At 53.1% G+C, this 25,147-nt stretch overlaps 1 protein-coding gene across 4 annotated transcripts in view; it reads left to right on the plus strand.

The window, feature by feature from the left end:
- The window catches only part of TPST2 (tyrosylprotein sulfotransferase 2), a 52,438-nt gene that overhangs the window by 21,537 nt on the left and 5,754 nt on the right, over nucleotides 1–25,147 (plus strand). For all 4 annotated transcript variants that reach the window (XM_027050926.2, XM_027050925.2, XM_053205474.1 and 1 more), the window contains 3 exons: nucleotides 13,621–13,692; nucleotides 17,290–18,195; nucleotides 21,024–21,222. In XM_027050926.2, coding sequence (XP_026906727.1) covers nucleotides 17,354–18,195; nucleotides 21,024–21,222 — 1,041 coding nt within the window. In that variant the 5' untranslated portion in view covers nucleotides 13,621–13,692; nucleotides 17,290–17,353. The remainder of the gene's footprint in view (nucleotides 1–13,620; nucleotides 13,693–17,289; nucleotides 18,196–21,023; nucleotides 21,223–25,147) is intronic.

Raw genomic sequence — 25,147 nt, forward strand, 5'->3', positions numbered from 1 at the left:
CTTTGCCTCTGTCATTCGCTCATGTGACCCCTGGCTAACCTGGGTCTGGCTGGGCTACAGGGAACACATAGTAGGTGCTCTGGCAATGTTTACTGAGTGGCGAACACGTGTGCAATACCCCCGTGACCTAATGTGGAGGGAATCAAGCGGGTTTCAGGACGTGCGTGATCCAGGGCTTCTCAGCCTCGGCGTCACGGACGTTTGGGGCCAGATGATCGTTTGTGGTATGGGCTGAGCTGGACATTATAGGACGCTTAGCCACACCTCCGCCTCTGCTCCTGAGATGGCCCCTGGCTGTGACAACCAAAACTGTCTCCAGATATTGCCAGTTGTCCCCCTGAAGGGTAAAATCGGTCCCTGGCAGGAGATGATGGTGTGCGCGTGGAAGGAGGGGAGGAGGGATGCTCGGGAGGGTGGGAGGGAGGCCCTGTGTGATGGCCATTCAGATACATGTCCAACCAGGACCTCATAGAAAGAAGGACAGGCGGCTCCTCCCCAAACTGATTGACCGTGGTTACCTCTTAGAAAAAGGGACCACGGGGCACCTGGGTGGCTCAGCTGGTTAAGCATCTGACTGGATTTCAGCTCAGGTCATGATCTCGCGGTCCATGAGTTCGAGCCCCACATCAGGCTCTGTGCCGACAGCTCGGAGCCTGGAGCCTGCTTCGGATTCTGTGTCTCCCTCTCTCTCTACCCCTCCCCTGCTCGCGCTCTGTCTCTCTCTCTCAAAAATAAACATTAACTAACCAACTAACTAACCAAAACAGCATTGGAGATCTTGCTCCAAGGAGACTTAAGCCGTCTCTTAAAAAAAAGAAAAATGAAGATTGTACCTGTGACTTGAATACTTAAATAAATTTTAGAACTAGGAATGATACAAGGACCTCTTTTAGACTTGTGAGGGTTTAGAAGATGTTTTTTAATGTTTATTTATTTTTGAGAGAGAGAGCGCAAGCACGCATACAAGTGGGGGAGGGGCAGAGAGAGCGAGAGGGAGGCAGAGAATCCAGTGCAGGCTCTGTGCTGTCAGTGAAAAGCCCTACGTAGGGGCTCAAACCTACGAACCATGAGATCATGACCTGAGTCAATGTTGCACGCTCACCCAGCTGAGCCACGCAGGCGCCCCTGGAGTTGTGAGGGTTTAACTAAGGTTTGCACCTGAAGGGATCAGCAGAGTGCCTGGCACATACTGGGAACAACCAGAGGAAACCACTGTTGCCTTTATTGTGAGGCTTGCAGCACCCCCGCCCCCCCTCTCCCCGCAGCCCTGAAGCAGAAGGAAGCAGTTAAGACCTTGTTTGCATTTGGGCAGAGGAGCTCAGAGAGAGGGAGGGACTTGTGCAAGGTCACACAGGAAAGTAGAAGGGAGCCACTCTTCATGGCTCTGAGACAGGGGCCATCTCTCCTCTGTCACCCTGGGGCCCCTGCCGGGTGTTTGGACCTCCTGGTCCCCGCACCTGTGGACTGAGGCCATCTGGGCTGCTTCAGGTCCCCCTGCTTGTTGATCACTTGACATGTACCGGTGCCCAGCTGGCACCCAGAAATCCCCCTTGGGGATTGTGCTGGTTTTGCACAGCAGCGCTAGGGGGATGGCCAAGGATGTGACAGAGGACCTTGGCAGAAAGTTTCCTGTAGATGGGCACTGGCTGCCAGCCCTATGCAGCTTCGGAGTCCTACTGCACCTCTCCTGCTCAAATACCTGCCATGGCTCCCTAGTACGTAAGTCTCAATTTCCTACCCGTGCCTACTGGGTTAGCATTCCACGCCCTTCAAAGGATCCTGCCCGACATGACTAGATTCCAAATACTAATAATAGTGATAACTATAATAATAGGACACAGAGCACCTACTATTTGCCAGGTAGAGTAGTAAGTACATTACCTGCACTGTTTTATTTAATCCGCACAGAAACCATCTGGCACTGCCACAAGGCTGATTGTCATTTTACAGATAAAGGAAACTGATGCTCGCAAAAGTGGAGTGTCCTGCCCAAGGTCACGTAGCTCCTGGCCCTGCCAAGATCTTCACCCTGACTTCAGAGCCAGACTTTAAATCAGAAGGTCAACCTACCTCATGTTGTTAGGGGAGTGAGCCAGCACGAGGCCAGCAGAGAGGAGCCCAGGGCTGGGTGTCTGGAAAGCTGGGCCCAGGCCCGGCCTGCTCCGTGACCTTGACCAGACAGACTCTCCTCTCTGGGCTTGCCGTGGGTTGTCTCGGCAGCTGGCTCTGTATTCCAGAGCTTAAGGTCTCCAAGTTATGCCGCGAACCTGGGAACACCCCCCCCCCCGCCCCCGCATTTCATTTTTCCATTCTTTTCTTTTGTATCGTGCCACTGATACATACTCACTGTTGGAGAGTTAGAAAACTCAGGGGGTCAGAGGGGTGGTGTGGAAGGAGAAATAAATGAAGCATTTTAGGGTATGCCCTTCTGGAGTATTTTTGCAACCTAAATATGTTCCATCATGGGATCAACTAACCTCTGTCCCCTAACTTATCCAGGATGCCTTGCGGGGTAATGAATTCTTACAGGGTCACATCTGGGTCTGTTGTGTTTGTAGCATGGAATGTTTAATTAGAATATTTAGAGACGATGATGATGCTTTAATAGCTGGCATGTACTGGACTCCTTCTCTCAGCTCCGGCCCTAAGCACTTGCCTCAGTAGGCATCCCGGCAACCCTCTGAGGGAGGCAGCTCAGCCCATTTTACAGAGGAGGAAACTGAGACTTTTGATGTTAACTGCCTCCCACCCCTGCCCCCGGTCTCATGGCCCATCCTCGGCGGAGCCAAATGTGGACTCGGCCCCTCCTGAGCCGTCCTCCCATGCCCTTAACCCCTGTTGGGCACCCTGCCCCTTGCTTCATCACCCGTGTCCTCTTTGAGGCAGGCAACTGAGCTGGGTGCTGGCCAAGGAAGGAAGGAAGGAAGGAAGACCAATTACGAGAAGCCACGGCGGTCTGCGGTGGCCTGATACGTCAGTCATGGCCAAAGAGAGGGTGAATGTTCTTGCTCGGAACAGCCCTCCCTCCTAGGCCTGAGAGGCGGTTGTCCTTGGGAATTTGCCAGAACCCTGTGGGGTGAAATCCGGATGGCCTCAGCTGGACGTTTTTCCCAAGACTGGAGAGTACGGGTGGCCGAGGCCTCTCCCTGGAGTCCGTGGCTTCCAGGCCTTAAAGAGTTTCTGAGATGCTGATGCCGGGCCACCTGCCGTGGCCACACTGAGCAGGGGAGCCCTCGCGAAGCGGGCCTGGAAAGCGATTTCCGATTTCGTTTTAAGGTTTAGAGAGGTTAAGAGCCTCGCCCAAGGTCACCTTCACAGCCCTTGTCTTGGAGAGCCGGGAGCGTGGGGGCATCCTGGGCTGCACTGGGGGGGTCCAGCTGGAGTCAGGGGATTGGTAAGACACTATGGATGTGCTATCTTGTCCCCTCTCAGCAGCCCCTGGAGGTGGGCACCGCCATTGTCCTCATTCTACAGATAAGGACACTGGCCTCTTTTGTCTTTTTTCAAATGCGAACCCTGAACTCCTTTTGCGGGTGAAATCTTACCGGGCGCACCACGTGAGGTGTTGAATCAGAGAGGATTCTAGCTGTGGAAGTTGGGTGTGGGGCAGGGAAGGGCGTCTCAGAGCTCCGCCACCCCTCGCGAGTCAGTGGTGGGGAAACTGAGTCCCGGAGAGGGAAGAGGCATGTCCTGGTTGCAGGATTGGAAGCACTTTCCCCTCGTCCTGCGTCAGGTCTCTGAGTGAAGGAGTCTGGCCCATGAAAAGGCGAATGAAGCCAGCTCGATGTCTAAGATCCACTGTTTCGGAGTCAGACCTCAGTGTAAATCCTGGCCCACACCTACCAGTCTCCGGGTGGTGGCCAAGCTACTTAACTTCCCCGAGGCTTTGATTTCTCGTCTGTAAAGTGGGATGTCATTGTACCTCCTCTCGGGGTGGCTTGGAGCCTCAGATGGTGCCATGGTCACATGGCCCTCAGCTCTGTGCCCACTGAGTGAGCACACATTCACTTTGATCAAGTGACAACTCCCCATGGACTCTTGTCTTCTCTCAGCCCCCCGGGAGGAAATCTCCTCGCACACCCCATTTAACAGGTGAGGAAACTGAGGCTCAGAGAGGGTCAGTGTCTTGCCCAGAGCTGGCGAGCCAGGGAGCGGCAGAGATGAACCCGGCTCCTGTCCCCTGGCCTCACTGCCTGCCTTAGTGAGTATGCCGTGACTGTCTAAGGAGAACTGAGCTCCGTGTGGGGGGAGATGACACATAGTGTATACAGCTGGAGCTCAATAAATGCTTACCTCAAGGCCACAGTTGTGGTAGAATTTCTCAAGGCGAGTTGAGCAGAGTGGTGCCAGAAGGAGCAGGGCTTTGTGGGGGAAGCTGGTTATACCACTGTGCGTGGATTTCCCGGAGAGATGCCCAGTGGCCCCTGCCATCCCGGCATTTCTGGGGTCCCCAGGCTCCCCAGCTCCTGAGTACAGGTGTAAACAGAGCCATGGCATCGATTTGTGGTTTGTAGAATCAAACCCAGGTTTGTCCTGGAGGCTGTGGTGAGTGAGGCACTCGCGTTGGGCACAGAACGTAGGGGGGCGTCCGAAAGTTCTGTCATCAAGGTAGATAACATTTTAATGCAAATCAAAAAAAAAAAATTGAAACCAATGGGTGAGCCTTGAAAGCACATCAAATGAAAGAAGCCAGCCAGTAAAGACCATGTGCCGTGCTGTTCCGTTTACAGTTGACCCTTGGCCAGTACAGGTTTCAAATACATGGCCCACTTTATACATGGATTTTTAAAAATATATATAAATATAGGACAGTACCGTAAATGTATTTTCTCTTCTTTATGATTTTCTTCATGACACTTTCTTTGCTCCAGCTTATTTTAGTGTAAGAATATGGCTTAGAGTACCTGTAACACACAAAATATATGTTGATGGACTGTTGATGTTATGGGTAAGGCTCGTGGTCAACAGCAGGCTATTAAGTTTGGGGCAGGGGCGGTCAAACGTTGTTTGCAGATTTTCAGATGCATGGGGGGTCGGCCCCCCAGCCCCCATGTCGTTCGAGGGTTGACTGTATATGAAATGTTCAGAAGAGGCAAATCCATAGAAAGAGAGTAGATCCCATGGTTGCCATGGGTGGGGGAGATAAGGGATTGGGGCGATAGCTAACAGTTGGGGTCTGTCTTTGAGATGATGAAAACATTCCAAGGTGGACCGTGGGCTTGGTTGCATAACTAACCTTCTCTCAGTGAAGCCTCCGTCTCTGTGAATCCTCACAGCGGTCTTGCTCAGAAGAATTCTTGGGCCCATTTTACAGATGAGGAGACTGAGACCCAGAGACAGGAGAGGGCACTGCTAGGGGTGTAGAGCCGAGGCAGGTGCACACCTGGGGTCTCTGCACTGCCGGTGGCTGAGACGCAGAGCTCGTTCAGCTTCCCCGTGGGGCCGTGTGTTCCGGGTCTGGGGCCACAGTCACCCCGACTCTGGTCCCCGGTGTCCTCTACTTCAGACTTGAGCCAAGGTCACCTGCTGGCATGTGATGCCCAGCGTGGGCGGAGGCCATGTTTCTTTGTAATAGTTGTATCGCCTCCTACTTTTATTTTTTAAATTTATTTTATTTTATTACTATTTTTTTTGTTTATTTTTGAGAGACAGAGAGAGGCTGGAGGAGGAGTAGAGTGAGAGAGACAGAGGATCTGAAGCAGGCTCTGCATTGACAGCAGAGAGCCTGACGTGGGGCTCGAACTCACGAACCGCGAGATCATGACCTGAGCCGAAACCAAGAGTCCGTGCTTAACCGACTGAGCCACCCAGCCACCCCTCCTACTTTTATTTTTTTATGTAAATTCAAAACACCGAAGCTGCGCTCGGGACTATGCCATCAAGTCCGAACCCCTCCCGAGGTGGGAGTGCAGCTTTGGAGGCCCCCCTAGGGGCCCGGGAGTCTGGATGGGAACCAATGATATCTTTATTGACTCTGATTTAATATTTCCTCCAGGTGTCCTTGTAGGTGACAGATCCAGGCAGCTGGGCCGTGGTCACCAATAGGAGCCACACATACCTTTATGTTGTATTTCAGCGGCTACAGACATCTCTTGTCATCGCTGCGTGCACGTTGTATTTGTTATAGGGCCTGCCTCTGGATCTCTCTTTTTTCTTTTCTTGTCTTGTCTTGTCTTGTCTTGTCTTGTCTTTTCTTTTTTCTTTTTCTTTCTCTTTGTTTTGTTTTTCATTCATTTTTTCTTTCGTTCTTTCATTTTTTCATTTTTCGTTCATTCTTTTGTTCTTTCGTTCTTTCTTCATTTGGTTTTATTTTTATTTATTTTAAAAAAAAAATTTTTTTTTCGACGTTTATTTATTTTTGGGACAGAGAGAGACAGAGCATGAATGGGGGAGGGGCAGAGAGAGAGGGAGACACAGAATCGGAAACAGGCTCCAGGCTCTGAGCCATCAGCCCAGAGCCTGACGCGGGACTCGAACTCACGGACCGCGAGATCGTGACCTGAGCTGAAATCGGACGCTTAACCGACTGCGCCACCCAGGCGCCCCTCTTCATCTGGTTTTAAATGTTTGATTTATTTTTGAGAGAATGCAAGTGGGGGAGGGGCAGAGACAGAGGGACAGAGGATCTAAGTGGACTCTGCTAACAGCAGGCAGCCCGATGTGGGGCTTCAGCTTACAGACCGTGAGATCGTGGTCTGAGCCAAAGTCGGACGCTCAACCGACTGAGCCACCCAGGTGCCCCTTACTGTTTTTGATAAATGAGCACAGCGGTCACTTTATCAGAGCTTTTTTGTTTGTTTGTCTTTTGGTAATCGTGTCCTTGGCCAGATTTTACTATAACTGGTGTCCTTGTGATCCTTGTATTTGATTCTATTTAAAACCTGGGCACCTGGGATGCTGCCGGTTGAGCGTCCGACTCTTGATTTTGGCTCAGGTCACGATCTCGCAGTTTGTGGGTTCGAGCCCCACGTGGGGCTCTGCGCTGACAGTGCGGAGCCTGCTTGGGATTCTCTTTCCCTCTCTCTCTGCCCCCGCACCCCCAGAATAAATGAGTAAACGTTAATAAAAACCCGCTCTTCTCTGAAGGGGTCCGTCGATGTCACAGTCGAAGGGGTCTGTGGCACAGAGCAGGTGGAAAGACCAGCGCGTCGCAGGGCTGCATCCTGATGCTGCCCTGCACCGCCGCGTGAGCACCTGGCCTGGGTGGGCACCTTGCATGCGAATCCAGGGCCCTAAGTAGCATTTCCTCCAGCAGCAGCGTCGAGGGGAGAGGCACTTAGTAAAAGGCAGCTCGCCGAGCCTCGTCGTGTAACTTCTGAATCAGAGTGTTTGGGCGTGGAACCCAGGGGTGTGCTGCACGGGGGTTTGGGAACCGAGTTGAGGGTGGACATCACAGGGATACAGTCATAGGGCCCTGTCCCGAGTGCTTTGTGCCCTTCATTTGTTTAGTCTCACAACTCCATTAGCAGACCCACTTCACAGATGAGGAAACTGAGGCACAAAGAAGTTAGGTAATACCTCCCTCTCCTACCCCCGCAAGGGCTGCATTAATAATGGACTCCTGCTCCAGTGCTCATTTCCTCCCCTCTGGCAGCTTCTTGGCAGAGGAATGGAGACGGGGCCTCGGGCATGCCTGCGTGCGTGTGTGCGTGTGTGCGTGTGTGTGTGTGTGTGTGTGTGTGTGTACCCACGAATGTGTGGCCAGTGCAAGGTCCCTTGGGCCTCTCCTGTTTGCATTGTTTACCAGGCAGGGCCCCCCTTACCGTGTTTCCCCTGAGCAGGAAGTCCGGAACCAGGGGCCATGCCAGAGGAGTGGGGAAGGCTGGGAAGGACCTGGGTTCCAGTTCAGGCACAGTTACCATCTGTGTGACCTTGGGCTAGGCACCTCACCTCTCTGAGCCTCACCTTACCCCCCTCTGTAAAACGGGGCTGGTAACAGCATCTATCCCCACGGTTGTTGGTCCAGGAAAGCACCAGACACACACGAAAGCTTCTCTCCGAGTCTTTATTTACTTGGCGACAGACCAGATGCCACAGGATTCTGTGCACGTGCTTCTTCATTTTTCTTTTAATGGACTATTTGATCCCCTGAATTTTACGTTTTCCTCTCACCCACCAAAGCCTGGCCACCTGAGGCCTCCCCCGAAGAGGGGGGGCCTAGGACCAGAATATACACCAGCTCCCGCTGGGGCTCACTGCATTCGCGCGTCCTGGGCTCATCCAAGCCCTGCTGGGCGCGTGTGCTGCCTGTACCGTAACCTTGCCGTGCAGGCCAGGGGGTTGGCACACTGTGGCCCGCGGGACAAATCTAGCTCAGTGCCTGGTTTTGTACATCAGAGCACAGCCACACGCCTTCCTTGCTGTGTTGTCTGGAGTTGCTCTCGCGAATGGCGTAGCTGCGTCTGAGACCGTCTGACCCACGTGGCCAAGGTCGTTGGCTTCCCGGCCCTTCACAGAGGCGATTTGCCGATCCCACCTCGCCGGGCCACTCGTTTTCTCAGATCTTTGTCCACGTGCTGTGAGGACAGTACTCATAATATTAAACGCGCCTAGTTTTGCATATTGACTCTGTGCCTGGCTTGGTAGAAGTTACGTCCAGTTCCTCAAGACTCTCTTTGGTCTGGGTGTTATTCCCATTTGTCAGGTGGGAACACCGAGGCTCAGAGAGCCACACCGGAATGACCCAGGACACCCAGCCGCTGACCGGGGGAGCCGGGATATGACCCGCGGCCTCCCCAGTTCCCATCCCTATCTTGTGCCTTAACAGAGGGCTGAACTGGGCCTCTGAGGGGGAGGCCAGACCGCACGTGGGAGCCCCGCTTTGGTCACTTTGGGTAAAAACATCCAAAGATTTGTGTTTTCCTCCTGGGTCCCCTGCTTAGCAGCTGTGTGGCCTTGGGCAGGTGACACCACCTCTCTGAGCTCCAGTAAACAGGTGGTTAATAAGGGAGGGTCAAAAGAAATAATGGGGGTGGCCAGACAGTGAGGACAAAATTCAGTAATGTGTGTAAAACCCTTAGCTCAGTACCTGGCATACAGTAAGTGCTTAATAAGTAAGAGCTAATACTTTATTTTTTAATTTTTTTTCTTTTTTTTTTAATGTTTACTTATTTTTTAGACAGAGAGAGAGAGAGCACGAGTAGGGGAGAGGCAGAGAGAGGGAGAGACACAGAATCCAAAGCAGGCTCCAGGCTCCAAGCTATCCACACAGAGCCCGACGCGGGGCTCGAACTCATGAACAACCAGATCATAACCTGAGCCAAAGTCAGACACTCAACTGACTGAGCCACCCAGGCACCCCAAGACCTAATGCTTTTAAAGCAGCACGCCAGCCTACCGTCTCTTCTTCCCTTTTTAAGCCCTGAGAATGCTCTGTATGCTCAAGCCTGGTCCAGAGCCCCAGAATTCATTCTGTTTCCTCTTCCTCTTGCCCCGTTGGACTCTGGCTGGCTTGTCTCGGGAGTGGGTCTCCGGAGGTCTCTGATCGCCAGGGGCCCTACCCCAGAGATCACCTGTCTCCTGTCTCCCCAGCTTTGCCAGGGAAGGGTTGGGGCTCGGGGTGGTGAGGTCAGCGGGGTAGGTAGTAGCCATGGTAATGGAATGTTTGGAAGCTGGTTCCCACTGGGAAAGTTTGCAGGGCCGGTGGCTGAGGCCCGGGCACAGGGGTGCCAGGCACCCCTCCAAGGCCACTCTGTAAGTCCGGCGACCTGCCTCCCCGGCCTGGGGAACCTATTGATCTGCTGAGCTTGGAGGAACCCTGCTGAGTTAGAAAGTTCAAATGAGTTCGACCCCAGATTGGTGTGGTCTCGGTGTAAATGTCCCCTCCCTCTGTGACACCATATGGCGTATCTCCCGGTCCCTGCTGTGGGCATTTCCTTCTGAGCATGTGTCACAGGCTTCATGATCCCACACACTGATCTCCTTGCTCCCCTCCAGGATGTGAGCTCTATGCGGGCAGGGGTCTCTGTCTGCCGCCCTTGATGTGTCCCAGCATCTGATCAGTGCCTGGCGATAGTAGGTGCTCAATAAACATTTGTGGAATGAATGAATGTGGGTCTAAAGGGGTCTGGAAGACCGAACAGCCCTCTCCCTGCCCCTCCCTTCCAGCGGTCATTCAGGGAAACCCTTGGGCCAGTGCAGAGAGAGAGCAGAGTCCCTTCTGCCCTCCCCGGCTGCCACTGACCATGTGACATTGATGCCAGGGATCTAGGGACATAACCAGATTTGGAAACTGACTTTTCTTCTTACTAAACTGTGTGGTTTCTGCAAACCACTTCAACTCTCCCGAGTTTCAATCTCCTCAGCCTATCAAATGGGGATAAAAGGCCCCACCTTAGAAGGTTCTCCTGCAGCTGAAATGAGAAAGCGAAAGCCAGCCTGTGAACAGCTCCACGTTCTAACTGATTTACAGCTCCCCGCACCCCTACGAGGCAAGATCCTCCCTCGTTCACACTGGCTACATTTCAAGTGTCCAGGTGCCCCCCCCCCCGGGGAGCCTCCTTTCAGGTATTGCTGTCATCCCCATTTTAAAGATGCAGAAACTGAGGTTCAGAGAGGGTGAGTGACTTGGCAAGGCCACACAGCCAGTAGCTGGTGGAGCCGGGATCTGATCCCAAGCAGCCTGGCCCCCTACTATACCTGGCATATGATTAAAAACACACTAGTCGCTTTATTATTTTATTACAGAGAAAGAAAGACTGTGACAGTGTGTCTTGGGGAGAAAACTTATCACCAAGCACCACTCCTGTTGGCATTTTGAGTCGATGTATTTCCTTCTTGTCTTTTTTCTTCTTCTGGGGTTTGCGTCTGCCATTCGGTTCGGCCGATTTGGCGGTTTTGCTTTTTGGCATAATTATGCACACGCTGCACCCGCGTTTGACTCTGTCATCCCTAAACTGCAGAACCGGGGTGCCCCTTGCCACCCCACCCTGCCATTGGGCTGTTGTAAGGACAAATTGAGGTGAAGCACGGAATGCCCTCGGTTTGGTGCCTGGCGCACAGTGGTGCTTAATAAATGCTGATGTTCCTCCCAGAAGGAAAGGAGGCTTCATGTCCACACTCTCTACACCCCCCCCTCCCGTGTACCTCATTTTTCTTCCAAGTCAGCGCTGTCCGGTAGAACCTTCTGCAAATAAAGGGAATGTTCCAGAGCAAGGGTCCACGAACTTGTTCTATAAGTATCCACATATTAAGCATTTCAGGTTTTGCTGAGTGCGTGAGGTGGGTTTTGCTGCCTCTCCTTTTCCCCGCAGCCCCTCCCCCTCCTCTTTCCCTTAAAAAAAAAAAGCGCAAGCTATTCTTAAGGGCTGAAGGTTGGATTTGGTCCGTGGTTCACTGACCCCATCCTAGATCTGCACTGTCCAGCACGGTAGCCACTGGCACCACACGACTGCTGGGCACTTGAAATACGGCCGGTGCACACAAGGAGCTGAATTTAACATTTTCTTTCGTTTTCCTTAATTTCCTTTTCTGAAATTTATTTATTGTATTCTTTTAATGCTTGTTTTTATTTTTGAGAGAGAGAGAGACAGAGCAGGAGCAGGGTTAAGGGGGAGAGAGAGAGAGAGAGAGAGAATGAATAAATGAATCCAAGCAGGCTCCAGGCTCTGAGCCATCAGCACAGAGCCCGACGCGAGGCCCGAACTCACGAACCGCGAGACCATGACCTGAGCCGAAGTCGGCCGCTTAACCGACTGAGCCACTGAGGTGCTCCCACCACTTTTTTTTGGTTTTTTAATTTTTTTCATTTTACTTAATTTAAATTTAAATGCCTTCCGAGGGGTCCGTGCCCCACACTGGACTGCAGCTGTAAATAATGGGAGTCTGGGGCAGCTCTCATCCCCGGCAGGCCTCTCTGAGCACTGTGGCATTTCAAGGGCCACCCGAGGGCACCTGGGCCCCAGCCATCTCGACTCTGGAAGAGCTTCAAGTGCCCTGTCCCTAATTGTTTTTATTTGTTCCAAGAGGCAGGTCTCTGTTGTTGGCCGCCCATCCCCCAGGAGGCTCGGAGGCAGGGTGTGTGTGTGTGTGTGTGTGTGTGTGTGTGTGTGTGTGTGTGGCTGGTTGCTGTGGTTACATCTGGATACCCTTCTCCAGCTGTGTTTACGAGTCCTCATCAGCCTGCTTTTTCCAGGACAGGCACAAACTACAGAGGCGAGGAGAAAGGGAGAGAGGACAGAGAGACGTGGTAACAGTGTACACCCAGATAATTTCCAACACGACACAGATACAGTAATAGCTAAAGGTTTCTGAGCACTCACCGTAAATAGGCCATCGTGAGCTTTCAGCAGACAACAACCCATTTTACAGAACAGGAAAACTGAGGCTCCGAGGAACGGTGATTTATGGAGTCAGGGAGCCGTCTGGCTTCAGGACTGTGTTCGTAACCACTCCCGCCTCTTGGAAAGGGACCAGGAGCTCCCCGGACTCCGTGTGTAAGTCTGTGGAATAATTTCCCTCGCGAGCCTCAGTCATCCCACCGGTAACATGGGGGAAGGTGAGAATCAGACTAAAACTCCTCACCCCGCCCCCAAATGGTAAGGACACAGCATGACAAGTACACCAGGAGCCCCTTGGTTCCACATTAGCCCGGCTTCCTGCCAGACCCCATCCTATCCATGGCCCCGTTCCTTTACCGCTGTGGTTAAGAGCTGGGCACCCAAGGCTCATGGATCTGGATGGGATCCTGGTTCCCGTGGTCCCCTGGGTGAGTTGCTCTTCCTCTTGAGGTCTTTTTCCTTTCTCGAAAATTGGGATTGGGGTGCCAGGGTGGCTCAGTCAGTTAAGCGTCTGACTCTTGATTTCAGCTCAGGGCATGATCTCAAGGTTTGTGAGATCACGCCCTGTGTTGGGCTCAGTGCTGATGTCGCAGAGCCTGCTTGGGATTCTCTCTCTCTCTCTCTCTCTCTCTCTCTCTCTTTCTCTCTTTCTCTGCCCCTCCCCCCCACGCACTTGCATTCTCTCTCTCTCCAAGGAAATAAATTAAGCATTTAGAAAAATAATAAAAATTAAGAGAAAATTGGGATCATCACACTCTCCTCGTAGGGGGACTAAATGATACAAGGTCCTCACATAGTAGGCATTGGGTCAGTATTAGGTGACAGTGGCAGGATGCTGTCCTACTCTGAGGGCGCCTTATTTATCATAGGCTAGGTATGTGGTGCCCTTTTGGAGTTGGGCAGTGCACAGCCTGTTCAACTGTACCCAGCAGCCCCAGATGGTGATTAGTGATATAATGGTGGTAGTTGTTGCTTATCCTTATGTTTACTTTTCCTGAAGTCCAATGTCCTTGGGCCAAGAGGAAGGGAGAACCCTGGTTCGCAGACACCCGACAGCTCCCTAAGGCAGCAGCACCTGAACCCAGATTCTCAGCTCATACCTCTCTGCCTGAACAGTAAGCCAGTTCGTTCCCTGTAGGACCAGGCGAGTTCAGACTCCAGCTGTTACATCTTGGGCTCAGATGGCCTCCCCCTGCACTCCAACTTGCCCCCCCAGAAAACTTCCCCCCAAATCACCGCCGGATGCCCCTGGGGAGCCTGACACCCTCCTCTGCCCCTCTGAGGGGGCCGGGCCCCCTCCACAGCACCCACCCCTAACGCAGCATCTCCTTTGCCTCTGCAGGGGACAGCCGGCGAGCAGTCTCCGTGAGCGGCCACGAGGGCTAGAGCCCAGAGATGACAGTGCCCGGGGGAGGTAAGTGCCTCCAGAAGTCCCCCCGCCCCCGCCCCCGCCCGAGCCCTAGAGCTACCCCACTCCCCCGACTTCCATTATGGGGCAGCCAGACTCCCCTGGCCGGTGTTCTCTCTGTTAGAAATGCAGCACTGGGTCCCAGCAGCATGTCGGGGACAGTCCTCTGCTATTTTTCATGTCTTAGAAAGACGATTCTCCTGTAATAGGAGAAGGCCGGATCCCACAGCGGGCAGGGGATTTGGCCGGCATCGCTGAGCAGATTCGAGGCACGGCCAGAATCCAAAGCCCTCTGTGTCCCATCTGACTAGCGTTTCTGGTGCGCTTGCTCATCTCAGCACCTCGCACGGAGTCTCCCCGAATCTCAGAATAGCTCCCTGAGGAAGGGTAATTATTACCCTTCCCTTTCTCTGAGGGGAAAACAGAGGCTCAGAGAGGTGAAGTCCCTTGTCTCGGTCAGCAGCTGGCAAGCAGCAGAGGCAGGATTTGAACCCAGGGCTTTAAGAAGCCACGTCTGAGTCTCGTACCTGCCGTCCTCGCTGCCAGGACGCTGGGACACTGCCCTTGGCGGGGTCTAGCGGGATAGTGGGGGGTAGAAGACTGGCCCGAATCCCCAGGCTGGGCGCTCTGGCGCCTGCAGAGTGGGGTCCTTGACCGTAGATGGCCAGGAAGTTGCCTTTGGTTTTGTGGGTCCCTGGCTGCCCTTTTTACCACATTGCCCTACTTTTTCTTTTCAAGGCGCCCCCCAGGCTTTGCTGTCTCCTGCTTAGGCCTGACCTGTCTGCTTTGAGCTGTCTTCTTCTGGCGACAGAGAGGGGCCTGTCACTGCGTCCTGTCTGAGGACAGCGAACAGCTTGCCTCAGCCTGCTCAGATGCAGGCCTGTCTCTGGCCACACGACCCTAGGCCAGTGGCTTCTTCTCTCTGAGCTGCTGAGGGCGAGGCGTCCCTCCCCCAGGGGTGATAGGGGTGATCCCATTAAATGCTGCTAATGCATAGTAAAAGTTTTAGCTGAGCATGTGCGTCATAAATGTAAGAACCCAAAATTCGTGTGCTTTGGTTTAAACTGAGCAGGAATGATCAATAGCAACCAAAACTGGTGTGTTGGTAACATTTTTCTTATTCTGTCCATTCTTCTAGTCCTTTCCCCCTGATATTTAGTATCCAAGTCACTTTCTGACCCCGAATACACACTAGAGAATACACACACACACACACACACACACACACACACACGGACACAGACACTGTACTTACCCTTTCTGGAAACAGCTTCCCCAAAGCTTACCCCTTTTCTTCCTTTCTGTGCATCTCCCATCACCTTCTGGTCCATTCTCTCGTTGCCCACCAAGTGTCAGGAGGAAAGGGTGATTGCTCTAATTTAAACTAAAGTGTGATGGACTGGTCCGCAGGAGCACAGACACTGACATAATAACAGAATTCTAGTCTCAAGTCGAAGAGGAGAATTTCAGTGAGCACTTGAACAAGTTGATAGGTCCTGGGAGGGATTTCCAAGTGGCTTTCTGTCCTGCCCAGCCTGCCTTCTCCCTGAAAGGAGCCCTGGCATTAGATTTCCCTATCCCCGACCCTGAATTCAGGGCACCAGTGAACCCCCGCCATTGTCAGCAGCATATGATAAGCACAGTTTCCTGGGGAGAGGGTCCCCAGCTATTTTCTGATGTCCACGGCGGCCAGTGACCCCAGGCTGAGATTCATCTTTGCTTTCTTAGTTGCTTCTAGAATCCTCTCAGCGTTTGAGGTCAGTGCACCCCACCCCTCTTTGCAGCTGAGGAAACTGTGGTTTAGATGGGGGAAGTGACTCTCCCAAAGCCACACAGCCAGGAAATGCTGAAGCTCTCGACAGCTTGGACCCCGGGGCCGAGATTGTGCATTCCCTCCGTTCTGATATTTACGTCCCGCTTGCTACAGCCCGTGGTGGGGATGCAGGCTGGGTCGGTCCTTTGGTGGTTCCGGCTGAAGCTCGCATCCATCAAGGAACCTGCCTGTGGCCTTTGCACTGGGCATTCCCTTTGCCAGAACACCCTCCTCTCTCTTTCCTACCTGGCTGTTTGAAAACCCCCTGTGCACTGTTCAGAACTTGGCTCTGGGGCTGCCTCCTACAGGAAGTCTTCCCTCACCTCCTCGGGTAGAAGCTGTCACCCCCTCCTCCCAGGTGTGGGGCCACCCTCTCCCATCTGGGGATCTTTGCATTCTCTGTTCCCTCTGCCTGGATCAGTCCTCCATGCATCTTCACATGGCCAGCTTCATCCAGGACTCCGCTTGGATGCCACCTTCCCCGAGGGGCCCTCCCTGCCCTCCCTCCTCCTTCCCCTCCTCGATCCCTCTTACAGGGGAAGCCCTTTTCACTGGGTGCCTATAGCTTGTGTGCTATCGCTCCCCCGCCCAGCTGTCTTACCCACTTTCCTGTCCCCAGCACTGAGCACGGTGCCCGGCACCTTTTTTGCACTTAATACCCCCATTCACCGAATGAAGACTGAGGGAGTGAGTAGTGATTCCAGAAGAAGCCCAGAACAGGACAGCATATTCCACACCATCTCCTGAAAAGCATCTCTCACCAAGGCGGTGTGGTCCTTCAGAGCAGGCATTAGAGCTGGCTGGCCCGGGCCAGAATGTTCTACTCCAGCCTGGCTGCTCCTCAGCTGGGCACCTGTGATCAGCCTCTCCATTTCTTGGTTTCCTTCTGTTTTTTCTTATTTTAGGGGGGGCGGGGAACACAAGGGAGCAAGGGGCAGAGAGAGAGAAGGGCGGGGGGGGGGGGGGAGAGAATCCCCTGAGGGGCAGAGAGAAGGAGAGAGAGAGAGAGAAGCGGGGCTTACCCAAAGTGGGGCTCAAGCTTACCCAAAGCGGGGCGTCTGTTCACCCGAAGCAGGGCTCAAGCTTACCTGATGTGGGACTCGAACTCACGAACTGTGAGATCGTGAACTGAGCCGAGGTCAGATGCTAAGGCACCCAGGTGCCCTCAGTTTCCTTCTGTTTCTACGGCCGTCATGTCACAGCACTTGGAACCTTGTCCTGCTCATTCAACCAAGGCACATCCCCCAAATACTTACGAAGCACCTGCTAGGTACCAGGCTCTGTGCTAGACTCTGGAGAGCCCGCCGTGAACAGGGCACACAGAAACTTTGTCCTTGCAAAGTGGGCGTGCTGCTGAATTCGGACATCCCAGGGCATTATTATTTTCCATACTTTAGTAGTCAATTGAAAAATAATTCTTACGGGGCACCTGGGCAGCTCAGTCGGTTAAGCATCCAGCTTCTGCTCAGGTCATGATCTCGCGGTCCGTGAGTTCGAGCCCCACGTCGGGCTCTGCGCTGAGGGCTCAGAGCCCGGAGCCTATTTCAGATTCTGTGTCTGCCTCTCTCTCCGCCCCTCCCCCACCCACCCACCCACCCTCCCTCCCTCCCTCTCTCTCTCTCTCTCTCTCTCTCTCTCTCTCTCTCTCTCAAAAAGAAACGTTAAAAAAATTTTTTTTTAATAATTGTTATTCTCCCTCTGTCGGATGAGGAATACGATCGCAGCGTGTTTGGCTAGGGCCGGCAGCCCCCCCAGGCCTGCCTGACTCCTGCCTCCCTCTCTCTCCCCAGATGCGAGTCCCGCCCGCCCTCCGCTGACCTGGCGCTAAGGCCCACCCGCCACCCCGGGCCCAGCATGCGCCTGTCGGTGCGGAGGGCGCTGCTGGCGGCCAGCTGCGCCCTGGCCCTGGTGCTGGCGGTCCAGGTGGGGCAGCAGGTGCTGGAGTGCCGCGCGGTGCTGGGGGGCCCGCGGGGGCTCCGGCGGGCCATGCGGCCGGAGCAGGAGGACCTGGTGATGGTGGGCGCGGACCGCGTGGAGTACCGCTACGGCAAGGCCATGCCGCTCATCTTCGTGGGCGGCGTGCCCCGCAGCGGCACCACGCTGATGCGCGCCATGCTGGACGCCCACCCCGAGGTGCGCTGCGGCGAGGAGACGCGCATCATCCCCCGCGTGCTGGCCATGCGCCAGGCCTGGTCCAAGTCGGGCCGCGAGAAGCTGCGGCTGGACGAGGCGGGCGTGACGGACGAGGTGCTGGACGCCGCCATGCAGGCCTTCATCCTGGAGGTGATCGCCAAGCACGGGGAGCCGGCGCGCGTGCTGTGCAACAAGGACCCCTTCACGCTCAAGTCCTCCGTCTACCTGTCGCGCCTGTTCCCCAACTCCAAGTTCCTGCTGATGGTGCGCGACGGCCGCGCGTCGGTGCACTCCATGATCACGCGCAAGGTCACGATCGCCGGCTTCGACCTCAGCAGCTACCGCGACTGCCTCACCAAGTGGAACAAGGCCATCGAGGTGATGTACGCCCAGTGCATGGAGGTGGGCAAGGACAAGTGCCTGCCCGTGTACTACGAGCAGCTGGTGCTGCACCCCAGGCGCTCCCTCAAGCTCATCCTGGACTTCCTGGGCATTGCCTGGAGCGACGCTGTTTTGCACCACGAGGACCTCATTGGCAAGCCGGGCGGCGTGTCCCTGTCCAAGTGAGTGGAGCCCTCGCCCTGCGCCCACGGCCCCCTGGCCCGAGTCAGAGGCAATGGGAGGGCAGAGTGCCGCTGTCTCTCTGAGCCTCAGCTTCAGCACCCGCAGAAGCGGGGCACTCACTCTTGCCCTGTTTCTGAGCCAACCAGCAGATGCGAATGTGCTTTGCAGTAAGTCGTAGCGGGCGAAGGTTACATTCAGAACATGGATCTGGAACCAGGTTGTCTGGGTTCTGATTCCGGCTCAGCCACCGCCTGACTGTGTGCTGCTGAATGAGTGACACAGCCTCTCTGTGCCCCCCATTTCCTTACCTGTAGCGCAGGGATCTAATCGAGCAGCCTTCTAGCTACCTGGGAGCATCAAATAGGTCAAGACACGTTAGGTGCGATTATTTCTATTATTATTGTCACCATGGTAGCATAGAGACCGCTTTTATCGGCCCGCTCATTATCCTCACCCTCATGACCACGTAATGCGTGCCTGAGGTGTAGTAAGCACTGAGTTAAGCCCCCAACACACGTTATTCCTTTAATTCCCAACCTGAGGACAGGAGAACAGCTCCTATACCCATTTGACAGGCGGAGAAACTGAGTCGCAGCGAGACGTTACCTGAGGCCACACAGCTGGCAAAGGGTAGTGCCAGGATTTGAACCCAGGTCTGCTGGACTCCAGGGTGTGTGCTCGCAAGCTCTCCACACCCCTCCTCCTTCTCCCCTTCTGTCCCTTCCTCTCCGCCTTCCTCCTTTGGGGAGGCCGTGCCTCTCCTGAGACCCAGAGCGCTTGAACAACGCAGGATCCGAGGGTGCCGTCCATCTGTCTCCATCCCGATCTGGCCCAAGCATCCCCGAGAGGCCAATGAGAGAGCAGTCCTTCCTGGGACAGCGCCACCTCCTTTCTCTCATGGCTGGGCCCTGTCAGACCCCATCCCCAAGAGCTCTTGAGCCCCGAGCAGAGCTGGGGACGTACAGGAACTCTCCCGGCAGTGACGTGCCCACGTGCCCAGTACCCCAGCCAGTCAGTGCTGGGGCTGGGATCTTTGCAAATTAGCCAAAAAATCAGATAACTTAAGGAATATATCTTTCCTGTCGGAGATTGAGACGATTCCCCCGGGGTAAGGAACAAGAACCCAAAATCCCACCTTCCAGATTATGATCTGTGACCTACTGGTCCTTTGTCAGGGGCTGTTGATAAAACCGGAGTCCTCCTGAAACAGGAACATGTTTCCCTGTAACCTTTCTTCGCTTTGTGTATGGGACCACCTGGCCGCCGGGCCCCAGCATGCCACCGTGACGTCATTTTGGACAGCTGTGTAATATTCCACCCCATAGAGCGCAGCATTCTGTCTCACGCCTCATATTTTGGAACACATTGGTTCTTTTTTTTTTTTTATGTTTATTTATTTTTGAGAGAAAAAGAGCACAAGCAGGGGAGGAGGGGCAGATGGAGACAGGATTTCAAGCAGGCTCCGTGCCGAGAGCAGTGACCCCAATGCAGGGGCTCCCACGAACCGTGAGATCGTGACCTGAGCCGAAGTCGGATACTTAACTGACCGAACCACTCAGGCGCCCCGGGACATGTTGGTTCTTTACTCAGATCAAGCATGTGTCCCATTCATGTTGTGGGATGCACCTGTGTCCCTTCTGTCTCATAAAATCCTGGAGGTCTGCACACTCCAAACCCTTGCTCTTACCGCCCGTCCCCACCCCCCCCCCCCCCCCCCAGCCTCCCCGCTCTCCTCACTCCTGGTCCCACCTTCCTTTTGCCACATCTTTTTGGATTTTGGTCTTCTTCCCAATTTCTCTCTTCATTGGGATGGAAGCACCTGGAGACAGGGCCTGGATCCTGGGAGTGCCCCACCCTCCGCCGTACAAGGCCCTCGGACAGCGACCGGTAGGGTCCTTGTGATTCAGACAGTGCGAGAAGCCCGTCCTAGGGGCGCGCGAGGACGCACGTCCCAGGTGGTGGTGGTTCCACGGTGACCACAGAAGTGATAGCAACCTAAGTGGCCACCGTTAGGGGCTGGAAAAATACGCTCTGGAGGGATGCCACACAGCTGGAGAAAGGGAGGAGGTGTCGGGTGCGAAACGAAGTTATCAGGTGATACAGACAGCGTATTATTCTGTTTTAAAATTGCAGACCAACCATAGGTATTCCGTGGATGTGTGTGTGTGTGTGTGTGTGTGAGAGAGAGAGAGAGAGAGAGAGAGAGAGAGAAAGAGCTAGTGCTTACTGAGACCCTACAGCGTGCCATCGCCTCGTCTGTCATTAACTCATTTACTCCCCAGGACAGCCCAGTGAGGTGGGCACGATCATTATTCCCATCGGTAGATGAGGAAACGGAGGCTCAGAGAGGTGAAGTAACCCCCCCCCAAAGCCACGCAGCCAGTGTCGGTACAGCTGGGGTTTGAACCCAGGCGGCCCGGCCCCTGAGTCTGCCCTTGGCCACTCTCCCATTGAAAGCACAGAAGACAGTATTGAGCGGGTGGACCCCCAAATGCTAAGATTGGGTTTCGGTAGGGAGCTGATAGGCTGGGAGGGGGCGGTCCGTGTTTTATAATTATTTCTCCAGAACGAAATACCCATTTTAGTCACAGAAATAAAACGTTATTTTTAAAAAGTTGGAGACATCAAGGGAGCAGGATTTTAAGTGCTCACCACCTTCCACTGTCTTCCAGTTTCCAGTTTCTGGCCACAGAAGCTCTTATCGTACAGAGGAGGGCTGAGGAGAGCAAGTGACTTGCCCGCAGCCTCACAGCCGAGGCGGGCACAGGTGACCCAGGTGCCATCTGGGTCTTCCTGTGCCCCCTGCGGCCTGATTTTTTCTCCCCAGGATCGAGCGATCCACAGACCAGGTCATCAAGCCCGTGAACCTTGAAGCGCTCTCCAAGTGGACCGGCCACATCCCTGGGGACGTGGTGAGGGACATGGCCCAGATCGCCCCCATGCTGGCGCGGCTCGGCTATGACCCCTACGCAAACCCACCCAACTACGGCAACCCCGACCCCATCGTGGTCAACAACACCCACCGGGTGAGTGCGTGTGCTCGCGCGGAGACGTGCTCCCGGCCTGGAGCGGGGGTGGTTGTATGTGTATGACGGCCGTTTTTGCTTGGGCCACAGGGAAGCTCAAATCCAACTGCTAGCCTTTCTACCAGCAGGTCCATGTGTCCTAATTTCATCCTATTTCTCTGTTCTCTTTTACCCTCTCTCCCCCCATTTCCCTGGCTATTTGTCTGTTTAGAAAGTACTTCAAGTCTTTGTTGAGGCTGAATAGAAATAAACTCTTGGTCACTTTATTGCCCCCTTAAATTTTTTTTTTAATGTTTTTATTTATTTTTGAGACAGAGAGAGAGCATGAGAGGGGGAGGGACAGAGAGAGAGGGAGACACAGAATCCGAAGCAGGCTCCGGGCTCCGAGCCGTCAGCACAGAGCCCGACGCGGGGCTCGAACTCACGGACTGTGAGATCATGACCTGAGCTGAAGTCGGATGCTTAACTGACTGAGCCACCCAGGCGCCCCTGCCCCCTTAAATTTTAATGTTGATTTCTCAGACAGATGGGAGCTTGGGGCAGTTGGAATTACTCTTTAAGCTCTCCTTGGTTAAGGTGGTCAAGGGAAATGACTTTACTAGATGTTTCTGAAGCATTAAAGTCAGGTAATCCTGGGGAAAGGAACAGTTAGCAAGTCCGTCCTTGACTGTCACAGCTTCTAGTTTACTTTGGGTGCTGTATGCTGACTTCCTTGGAGGCACGAAGTTAGGGACAGTATTTGAGCGTGGGGCCCGTGCCTGGGGACACGCGAGCTCCTAGCTCCTACGCCAGTAAGACCTGGAGTCTTTTTAATTTTTTTTTTTAAATGTTTACTAACTTTTGAGAGAGAGCACGAGCAGAGCAGGGGAGGGACAGAGAGAGAGGGAGACAGAATCCGAAGCAGGCTCCAGCCTCTGAGCCGTTAGCACAGAGCCCGATGCGGGGCTCGAACCCACGAACTGAGAGTTCCTGACCCGAGCCGAGGTCAGACGCTCAAGTGACTGAGCCCCCCAGGCGCCCCAAGAGTCTTAATTCCAGCTACGCTCAGCATTTCCAAACATGTGCTGAATAGAAAACAAAACAAAAAATATCTTTAAGTTTATTTCTTTATTTTGAGGGAGAGAACCAGAGAGGGGGACAGAGGATCTGAGGCGGGGCTCTGTGCTGAGAGCAGTGAGCCCGACGCAGGGCTCGAACTCTCAAACTGCAAGGTCATGACCTGAGCCGTAGGCAGACGCTTAACCGACTGAGTTACCCAGGGCCCCTCACATGCTGATTTTAGGAAGTGAACAGTTCTTGTGTTGAAGGCAAAGGGAGAAAGTCCCATTTCTCCCTCTTCCCCTTTAATTGTTCAGTGACCGGAGGAGAAAGACCCCATTTGGTGTTAACAAGGCTTTCACACCTCTCTGACACATGCAGGCTCTGCCCTCGGGGAAGCGGGAAGGGTAGCGGGAAGGGTAGCGGGAAGGGTAGCGGGGAAGGGTAGCGGGTCTCAGCACTTCCTCTCCCCCTTGACACCTATTGATTTTGCAAACATCTCTTTGTGGAAATACCCAGAGGTCCACTTCCATGATGCTCAGACTGCATCTGACAGTGTGACTATTCACAACCTCCATGTGGTCCATTTTTTTTTCCATTATTTTTATTCTAAGCCTTTGCTATTTATTATTCTTATGCTTTCATGAAGTACTCTTTAAGCTGTACTTAATGTGTTTCATACACTTTTCTGTACCTAGGCTATCTTATTGTATAATGTATTGCATATATTTTCATATGATGAGAAAACAATTAGATTAAAAAGAAGAAACAGCAGCTGGGAGCGTGATCTTGAACTCCAGCACCCAGGGTGCTTCTCAGGGGCAGTAGCTGGACCAGGATGAGGACCACATTGACAGAGGGCTCTCCTGACTCTGTGTTCTTAGCCAGGGGCCCCATGGAAACTTCTCTGAAGCCTCTTTAAAGGGTGAAGGCCCCTGGGGCGCCTGGGTGGCTCAGTCAGTTAAGCATCTGACTTCGACTGGCGGTCGTGATCTCGTGGTTTGTGGGTTCGGGCCCGGAGTCGGGCTCTGTTCTGACAGCTCGGAGCCTGGAGCCTGCTTCAGATTCCTTGTCTCCCTCTCTCTCTGCCCCTCCCCCCACCTCTCTCTCTCTCAAAAATAAGCAAACATCAAAAAAAACATTAAAAGGCGAAGACCCCTGATTTGTTCCAGAATGCAGGTCGGAAGCTCCCAGAATAAGGCCTGACCTTGTGTATCTTCTAAAAAATTCTGAAGAGGAAGACCAACTCTTTGAAGCTCTGTTGTTTGTTTGTTTAAAACGGAAGCTGCTCCTGGTTTTCTTCCAAAGAGGTTTCTTCCCAGGGGTTGCCAGACGCTTGTTTAATCTTCCTGGTAGTTTTGCTGTCACTGCAAAGATACGTTCCCTCACTGAAAACTGTGTGTGTGTGTGTGTGTGTGTGTGTGTGTGTGTGTGTGTGTGTGTGTATTTCTATGCGGACACTGTGTATTCCTGTAACAGATCCTGGGGTGCAGGACACTTGGGCACTGGAAGGACCCCAGTGCTAATGAAATTGTCTCTGCCTCCACTGTCCATTACAGCCTCTGGCCATTAACCTTGTGTGGCCACTGAAATGTGCCTAGTGAAATCTGGTCCAAATTGAGGGTTGCTGTTAAGTGTTAAACACGTATCTGATTTTGAAGTCCAGGTACGGAGAACAGTATGTGAAGTTTGTCATTAATCATTTTTATATTACTTGTCGAAGAGTGAATATTTTAGATATATCAGGTTAAATAAAAGATCTAATGAAAATTAGTTCACTTGATTTACTTTTTTTTTTTTTTGGTCACTTTGTTTTTTTAATATATATATTTTTTAAGGTTTACTTATTTTTGAGAGAGAGAGACAGAGTGCGAGTATGGGAGGGGCCGAGAGAGAGGGAGACACAGAATCTGAAGCAGGCTCCAGGCTGTGAGCTGTCAGCACAGAGCCCTATGTGGGGCTCGAACTCATAGGCCATAAGATCATGACCTGAGCCTAAGTTGGCTGCTAACTGACTGAGCCACCCAGGCACCCCTTGGTCACTTTGTTTTTAATGTGACTACTAAAAAACTAGAAGTACATAGTTGGTTCACCCTATATTCTATTGGTCGATACTGGTCTATATGATGGCTTATATATGGAGAAGTTATGGAAAGGCCTAGAATTTTCTTTGCCCTGTGTGCTGTGCCTGGAACACTCTTCCTTCAGAGCTTGGCTTGGCTGGTTTTCTTTGTCATTGAAGGTTCAGCTTAAAGGTCACTTGTTCTGAGAAGTCTTTTGTGACCATCTGCGCAAAAGAAGCCTCTTGGTCACTCCTGATCACATCCCTTTGTCTTATTTTTTTTTACTGTACTCCTCATGGTTTGATATGTTCTTGTTTATTTGTGTTTATTACTTATGGATCATCTAGCTCCTCCTCTAGAATGGTGGCTGCAGGAGAAAAGGAATTTTAATTGTCTGGTTAATTTTGTACCTCCAGAGCTTAGAATGATGCTTAGAAATAAGAGGAGGTCAATAAATGTTTGTTGGATGGATGGATGGATGGATGGCTGGCTGGCTAGCTGGGAAGGAGGATGGATAGGTGGATGGGTGGATGGGTGGGTGGATGGATGAAAAGATAGGTGGATGGATGGGAGAGTGGATGGATGGGTGGATGGGTGGGTGGATGGATGAAAAGATAGGTGGATGGATGGGAGAGTGGATGGATGGGTGGATGGGTGGGTGGATGGATGAAAAGATAGGTGGATGGATGGGAGAGTGGATGGATGGGTGGATGGGTGGGTGGATGGATGAAAAGATAGGTGGATGGATGGGAGAGTGGATGGATGGGTGGATGGGTGGGTGGATGGATGAAAAGATAGGTGGATGGATGGGAGAGTGGATGGAT

The sequence above is a fragment of the Acinonyx jubatus genome, chromosome D3 (genome assembly GCF_027475565.1).
Source record: "Acinonyx jubatus isolate Ajub_Pintada_27869175 chromosome D3, VMU_Ajub_asm_v1.0, whole genome shotgun sequence".
Lineage (NCBI taxonomy): Eukaryota > Metazoa > Chordata > Mammalia > Carnivora > Felidae > Acinonyx > Acinonyx jubatus.